Genomic DNA, 8,222 nt, shown 5'->3' with positions numbered 1-8,222 from the left:
CACCCAACCCCACAGGTGCCTGGCAGCAGGCTGTGCGAGGGAAGGCATGGACGAAGGGAGTGCGCCAACAGCCGCGAGAGAAATAAGGAAATAATATACATAAATAACAACAATAAAGCAAAATGAGGCTATAGTTCAGACAAACTCTTAAAAATGGGTTTTGAGCGCGGCCCCGCTCTTAACGAGCACACGTCCACAACGCCACAAGCCACAACAGGGCCTTGCTCAGAGGAAGGCGAGGCCCAGGTTACCCGCGTGGCACTGACAGCTGACGGCACCAGCACAAGGAGTTTGCACGGATCCATCAGGGAATAGCCCGCGGCACCACACTGGCACCAAAGAACCAGGCGGGACTCCATGCAGGCAGACCTGTCCCCTCAGCTCCAGCCACACAACTCACCCAGTGGTGACACCTTTGCACCTCATGTTTCAGCTTTACTCCCATATAAATTACACTACCTGCCACCAGACTATGCCATGATAAACTGCAGCTTCCAGTGCATCCATGCTCCACTAGTTTCAAATAGCAAACACGCTCAAGGCCAATCTATTCACTCACCACTGAAGCAAGCAAATGTCCTTGGCTAAAGTTTATTTCCTGATATTCGATGTTCCTCATCCCTTCAATTAGAGATACAAAAAAAAAAAAACAAAACTATAGACATATGAAGCCCATAGTTTCAGGGGTGAGACCCTTGAAGGGAAGGCTGGATTTAGCACTGTGGAGCCAGTATTCACCCATTTTACAGAAGTGGAGATAGAAGCTCTATCAAACCCCTCAAGGCACTTTTCCACCTCAAAAGTTTTTTAACTATTGCCACTTAAATATCTGCCTTTAAAAAAAAAAAGTCAACGTTAAAACACACTTGTCAGTAAATTTTATGTAAATTCAGCAATTCCAAGTGCCATTCTGAAGAGAAAAATCTATAAAATATTGGGACGGAGGGAATCATATGATGATAGTCATGCAGAGAATCTCACCATTGCTAAACTGAATCAATTAGATACACAGGAGATCAGGAAGAGCAGCACATTGGCAAGGTGGACCCCCCCAGTCAGTATTCATTTCCATCCCCCTGTCCCGGTTAATACACACGTTCAGCAGTAGGAAGTCTCCAAGCAATAATGGGCCAGCACAGATATCTAAGATGCTGTTCCATGGGCTACTTGTTTTTCCAAAGTTTTGTTCAGCAAGAGACTTCACCTCCTGCATAAAACTTGCATCACTTGTGGTGCCAAAAGTGCAAATTTTTTTGCCAGTACTTTGGATCGTACTTTCATGGAAAGACAATTTATCCTGTCAAATATACTTCCTTTCAGGTTACGGTAAGTGCAACCCTAAGCAGCAGGTCTCTCTTTCATAATGCCACCTAAATAAATCAGTGAGGAGAGAAAGAAAAAAGAAAAAAAAAAAAAAAGAAAAAGAAAAACCTGTCTGTCTGACAGCTTTGCATACTCGAAGAAGCCGCTGCTAAATAAAACACAGTGTTTGTGTCTAGGCACTTCTCACATCATTTTGCCTTCCTGTTATATGGAAATAGAAGTTTACAGGTCTAGGAGCCTGTGGCAATTCCTTAAAATATATTTCAGAAAAGTCATTTCATTGCAGACTCATCTGAAATGCAGCTCAGCAAGTTGTAGATGACTTACCCAGCTCTTTCCCAGTGCATCACACTCCCAACTCTCCTCATATTTTACACTGCCTGTAACTCCAAAACCTATATTGCTCTGTTGAATGAAGCATTACTGGTACAGAGTTGAAACAAACACATTTTACATTCCAGTCACTATCAATCAAAAGACTTGGTAAGCGAAGACATTAAGAAACATCAACTTATACTACTCAGAGGAAAAAAAAAATCTAAAAAGTTTCTAATCTAATTAGAAGCTGATGGTCAGCAATACCCTATGCATCTCTACACAGGGAGTGCCAGGGGCCAAGTCTGCGCTGTACTCATTTGGACACAGCCTCCCTCTCTTTGTCATGAGCCAAACCCACACCAATGACCACGCTGCCAATTTATATCCCTCCATTCTGAACTTGTATAACACCTATGTTAAAAGCTAATCCTAAATACCAGGATGAAGGCCCTGCTCAACAGATTTAATCAGCAGGTACATTGCAACATCCTACCACCACAAAAGAAATAATGTATAAAAACCTTTATATATATATATATATATACACACACACACAATCTTTTATTTATATAAAAAGATATATTTACATATTATATATGTCTCATAATCTATGTATACCTATATTGATAAACTCACCTCAAAACTTTTTTTTTCCTTTTTTGTCCACCCCCAGCTAATCCACAGCTAGGGAAGGCAGTCCCATGGGGAAATTGGTGGTATTCCCCTATCTTTCACATGAAATGCCCAGAACCTTCTTTTAATCTCTCCTTCTTCAGTATGTATACAGAGTACTCATTTAAAAGCCCTCACTCTACCAAAACAAACATTACACTGTGAAAACAATTCTCCCAGTGGAGAGAACAACAAAGCCTGATCCATAGAGCAGATATCAGTCACACAACCGCTTAATGCCCTCCTGAAAGGCACTCAGCTACTGTTGGGGAAACAGAAACCCACACAGACTAAGAAAGCCACACTTCTGTATCTATGGGAAAAACATTAAAAAATAAACTTTCGGTGTTGCCTACCACCATAAGCCACAAAGCCAACTAATATTTGTATATTGCATACAAGCTGATTATCAAGATAAACAACCTGTTTCAAAGCCAACTCATTATTATCCCCACACACTTGAATTCAGGTATACAAAATACCTGCCTCACCCTTTTGTGATGGAATCTACTAAACAAAACTGTTATCAGCTTGGGAAACATCAAAGCTGACAATAATAGAATGGTTCAAAAAAAATTACAGTTCCCCAGGGCGATCAGGACACACCGATAAAGTAAGCTATCTCAAGCAAAAAAAGATATGAAATCCCTCTGCAGACAACTTTTTCTTCTAGAAATATGGCCTTTCAGTTCAGATTTGCCTTATCTACAGACTGTATCACAGACTGAAACTGTTATACACTTATTTCTCTGAGTGACCGAGTCGGCAGTATGAGTCTGTATTACAACAGAAAGTAAAACAAGTTTGCTGGTGATTTGCCTTCATATGACAGAAGCAAATTGAAATTTTTCAAGACAGTTGCAGAACTTATTGGAGTACTGGTTAACGTAAGTGCATGCCCTCGGAGTTATTTTCAGTAAAACACTCAGGTACCACATTTCATTGTTCAAAAATAAAAAATTGAGGAGCACAGTCACAGTCATCACTTCAACGTGCCCGCCAGCAAGCCACCAGTCAGCAAACCAGCAACATTCAGATATCAAGACCCAAAGGAATTTTGCTGCTTTTCCCCTCAGGGGATGCAACATCAACATATTATTTTTCATGTGTTCCATGTTTCCCCATTTGACCTCCAAACCAGTGTGACAGCCCCCCATTTCAAAAACATGGTTTTGGCCCTAGAGTTAGCATTATGTATCAATGGCTTGTGCTCTTTCCAGTACTTTAGGCTGGCTCTGCAGCCTTTCATTCTGTGTACCTCTCTATAGCTTTAACTCAGCTTTTGAAACTTTTGGTAACACTTGCCCTAAATAAATCTGTAGATACCACTTTGAAAGTGGAAGCGCAATGATAAAAGTGCAGCAACATAACCATTCTTTCACCAAAACAGTATTTGGCTGGTGAGCTTGAGACATTTGTTTTTCAAGATATAAAGAAAAACAGTTACTAAAACCTGGCAACAGAGAACAACATATGGTTTCAAATAGCAGCCTGCAACAGTATGAAGTTACACTTTTACCCATTGCCTTTAAAAATCTGCACCTTTTCTTTAGCCTTTACTTTTGCTTTCAGAAGTGAATTCCCTTTACCAAGCTTGTCCATTATTATGACATAACTATTGACAGGCATTAGCCTCAATTATCCAGCAAAGCTGCTTGATCCTATAATCATAACGCAATTCTGATTTGTGACATCAGTATGTTGCCATGGCATTGAATATAGTCTCAGTTCAAAACAAATACCAATATCCAAAAGCTCAATGACTTTCAACTTCTGTGCGGTACTGAAACCTAATCTCCTTGACGGTTACTCATACTACAAACACAGACAACATCTCCCCCTCCCCACGCCCCCAGAATTCCTGTTTTCAAGAAAGGGTATCAGAATCTATGCTTACAGTGACAGCAGACATACTAAAGTGCCTCATCCAATGTCGCATCATTTCAAAAGTAAAATCCTACAACAGAGGTTTTAGCAAAGTTAAGGAGGCATGACAATATAAATCCTTCCTCTGAAAGAAAAAGTCTAGAAGAAAAGTTACTGTGACAAATGGCCTGGGACCGTAGCCAGGAGTTAAACTGATCAAAACACAGCAGTTTTATTCAACATTCTGTTAAGAGTCATAGAATGTCTCAAGTTGGAAGGGACCCCTAAGGATCATCGAGTCCAACTCCATGCTCCTCGCAGGACTACCTAAAACTAAACCACATGACTAAGAGCATCATCCAGATAATCAGATAACCAGGCAAATTCGTAAGTTTCAGAGACTCAATACAGCTTGTTGATAAGGTTAAAAGTTAACATAAGCAACCCGGAATCTATATTCTGAATATACAATGTGTATTCTGAATATAGTACCTATTTTAAGAACTACTCACCTAAATTATTTTGGAAGGAAAAAAACTATTGAAAAATATAAAAGTTTCATTCTATAGCACAGAAGAGAATAATACTCCAATTTTATCAACTTTAAAAAAAAGTAATCAGGTGAAAAGTTCTCATGTCAATGCAATCTTGGCTTTTCAGGCACAGAATTCATAACTGCAATGAGATTCTGTTTGCAGAACAGCTGCAGATAATGTTCTCACATTACAAATGTTTGACATAAATGTATGAAGAAAATACAAATTATTGAGAGGTATTTGTCTTCCCATTGTTATTGATACAAGGTATAGGCTTACCATACACATAACATCTAACTATTATAGAATGGAAGTCCAGCCAAGATACCCTATATCTGCTTTTACCTGGATAGTCAACTTGGCAAAAAAGACAGGTGTTTTGTTTTTTTTTTTTTTTTTAAAACTATTGTAAACTAAGGCATCCAAATTCAAGTTAGTAACTTAAATATCTCATTGGTTAAAGGCAAAGTCCAAATCAGGGGAAAATAATAAACAGCATCCACAGCAAATCTTGTGAATCATCCCACTCAGATCAACAGTGTGTAAGGAGCAGTCAGATATAGACAATTGTTCCCTCACAGCCAGATTATTCAGCATCATTTGTCAGACAAGAGTGAGCTGGCATCATTGAAGTACAGAGACCCAAAAAAAAAGCCAAAACCTATTATTATTCTAAAGCTACCACATTTAAAGTAGAACATGAAGTTTATTATATATGCTGAAGATTAAAACCATTAAACTACAAAATATACTTATGCCACCAAAACCATGAAGAGGCTAATTATCAAGACTAGAACCGTACAGGCTACCAATATAGCATCTACTTTCCAAAGTAAAAAAAAGAAAGGCACTTTTCTTTTTCCTTTTTTTTTTTCCTTCATCCCAGCAGGAAACCTACATAATATTAAGATCAGCATCCAGTGACAACTCAAGTTCCAAGAAAGAAATTTTAATGCAAGTTCATTCTGAGTCAGCAAACTGTTTTGCCTCACAGCTCTTAATTCTTTCATAAATATATTTTAAAAGATTTTCAGAAATGAAAGAAGAAATAAAACTGTCAAAAAGAACAACAGCAAACATGGTGTTAAAAAAATAATTAAAAAAAACCCCAACTAAGTGTCATTTAACTATAAAATGAAAAACTAAAAATGAAGGGGGTGGGAGTGAGGGACTGTGTATCATACCTTACTAGGAATCCGTAAGCTTTCAATAGGACTGAGGTCATGAACACTCTCCTGAGGACTTCTTAGACCCTTCAAAAGAATTTTAATAGTCAGTTAAGATTGATTACTTCACGTATCTTGCAAGCAAACTGCACAAGTCTTACCTGGTGTTGAATATATACCTCCAAGTACTTTAATAAGTTGCACTGACATGAGGCTGGAAGGCTAAGATCTTATTCTATAAACATTTAAACAAGACCACTGGTGTATAAATTATGTTCCTCAAACACCTAAGCATTTCCAACTTCATGCTGCAGTATGTACCTCTTCAGTACAGTTCACTAATATTCCCTTCATAAAGGGGATAAAATAACATCATCCAGATGTTACTTTAATTTTAAAAATCCACATGTCCAAAAAAACATAACATACTTTGTGCTACTAACTTAATGGTTTAATGGAATCAAATAATCAAATTCAAGTTAAATGCCACGTACTCTGTAGCAAAATTATATTATTTTTGCTTGATGGCATATTTGTCTGTTGACCATATAGCACTATTAGGACTGGTTTTCCTTGCCTAACTAAACTGAAAAAGATGCATAATCCACATTAGCTGTTCTATATAATTATTACTCTTTAAAACACATGAATAGAATATATGCTAGTAGACTGAAGCTTTGTACAGGAAGAGTCAATTAAGCTGAGTATGTGTTTGCTGAACAGCCAACACCTTCACAATTTTATGAAGCAATACCACAGAACATGCTGCTTAGTGCATTTTTTGCCAGCTCCCTAGGCAGAGGTGAATCGAAACATTCAAGTTTCAGATATGGTTCTGACTCCAGCTTCCCTTGAGAATTCAGGGTGTTGACATGAGCCACGAGTTTCAGGCAGACTTTCCTCCTACTCTTGTGGTCGATGCTAAAAGCACTGTTTTCCAAGCCCCTTTCAGGCCCTGGGTACCTACGCTTTTTTTTAAACAAAAGGACTTATGCAATTACTATGTGAGCTTATGATGAGAAAAGTTTGTATTTGTCCTTTGAAACTGATAAAGACTTTTACAAGTTCATCACTTTTGTGGTAACTAATACATTTTACAATTGTTCCATCGTCCTAGGATGCAAGACCTCTTCATTTTGGTTCTGAGTCTCAGATTTCCTTGCGCATGGTTTCAAAACATCCTCCCTTCCCAGTTACCTCCACTAAAGGTGACTCACCTCTACGTATCAGAAATTCAAGGTAGAAAACAACCAAAGGAACTGCTGCAGCTTCTCATACTTCATGAAATACACAAAGTATACACATGAATACATACATACATGAAATCTTCCACACACCCTCTCAAAAATCTGCAGTACTAGCAGTACTATCTTCAGAAGCAGCAACAAGTTTCACTTATCAAATGCTAAATGGAACTTAATCCTTCCCAAAGGCTAAAAATTGTGTAAGTCGCATCATTTTCAGACCACAACACTTCCACACCAGGCAGGCTTCCCACAACTCCTCTTAGTCAAGATGAAAACTGATCATTTACCTCTGTAGTAAAGGGGAGCAGAACATTATTTTGGATATTCAGCTTCCATGCCAATCTCCATTTTTAGGCCCTATCTCCTGCTTAAGTATCACAACCCTGAGGACACAGTTTAGAAAAAAAACAAAGTCCAGTTTCTGCCTTCCCTGTCACTTTCTATAGCTATCTAGAATATCTGAACGTGGTAGGTGACTCAAACGATTTTTTAAGTTCTCAAATTTAGACACATGGGCAAACAGGCTTCATTTCAGAGGTATTTCATGTATGTGAATGACTCAAATGCTCTCCTAATACACTCCTTTAAAAAGGCTCTCAACCTTAGAAATACCGATCCAAACGTAGATTAGATCTACATAATCCTGGAGACAACCAGTACGAAGCAAATTGGGCTAGCAGGAACACATTAAGTGCTCTAGCACATGTTCAATACGTGCCCACCCAAATTCTTCCCCGGCACCTTCAAAGCTTTGCCTCCCTTTTGAGCAAAAGCGTTTGCTACCAGCCAAACCCACGTTACAGTACCCCGGCCCAGCGCTCCAAAATTATAGGTGAAACAAGGAAACTGACAGGGACCAGTCGCGTCATCCCTAAGGCCCCTGTGTCCGGTACCGCACAAGCTACGTGCTGGCACCTCTGCATGCCTCCATCTCTTGATTTAAAGAGAAAAGAAAGCTGGACGCTTGCGTACCAAGAGCTAATGCACAGCAAAACGTCCCACTCCCCACAAGCGGGACTGGGGGCCACGCCCCCGCCCCGGAGCCCCTCAGGGTGCCCGGGCACGGCCGCACCCGTCCGCCCCGGTCCCGGCCT

The 8,222-nt window shown here is 39.4% G+C and overlaps 1 protein-coding gene across 1 annotated transcript in view; it reads right to left on the bottom strand.

The window, feature by feature from the left end:
- VPS50 (VPS50 subunit of EARP/GARPII complex) overlaps window positions 1-5,980 on the bottom strand; it is a gene marked incomplete at its 5' end in the record, with an annotated part of 100,849 nt that extends 94,869 nt beyond the window's left edge. Inside the window, 1 exon segment of the mRNA XM_035896985.1 lies at window positions 5,900-5,980. Within this exon segment, the coding sequence (XP_035752878.1) occupies window positions 5,900-5,980 (81 nt within the window).
- Between the last annotated feature and the right edge of the window lie 2,242 nt (window positions 5,981-8,222).

The sequence above is a fragment of the Egretta garzetta genome, unplaced genomic scaffold (assembly GCF_000687185.1).
Source record: "Egretta garzetta isolate BGI_Z169 unplaced genomic scaffold, ASM68718v1 scaffold30, whole genome shotgun sequence".
NCBI classification, from domain to species: domain Eukaryota; kingdom Metazoa; phylum Chordata; class Aves; order Pelecaniformes; family Ardeidae; genus Egretta; species Egretta garzetta.
The sequence above is the reverse complement of the archived record's forward strand: the minus strand, read 5'-3'. Positions and strand labels throughout refer to the sequence as shown.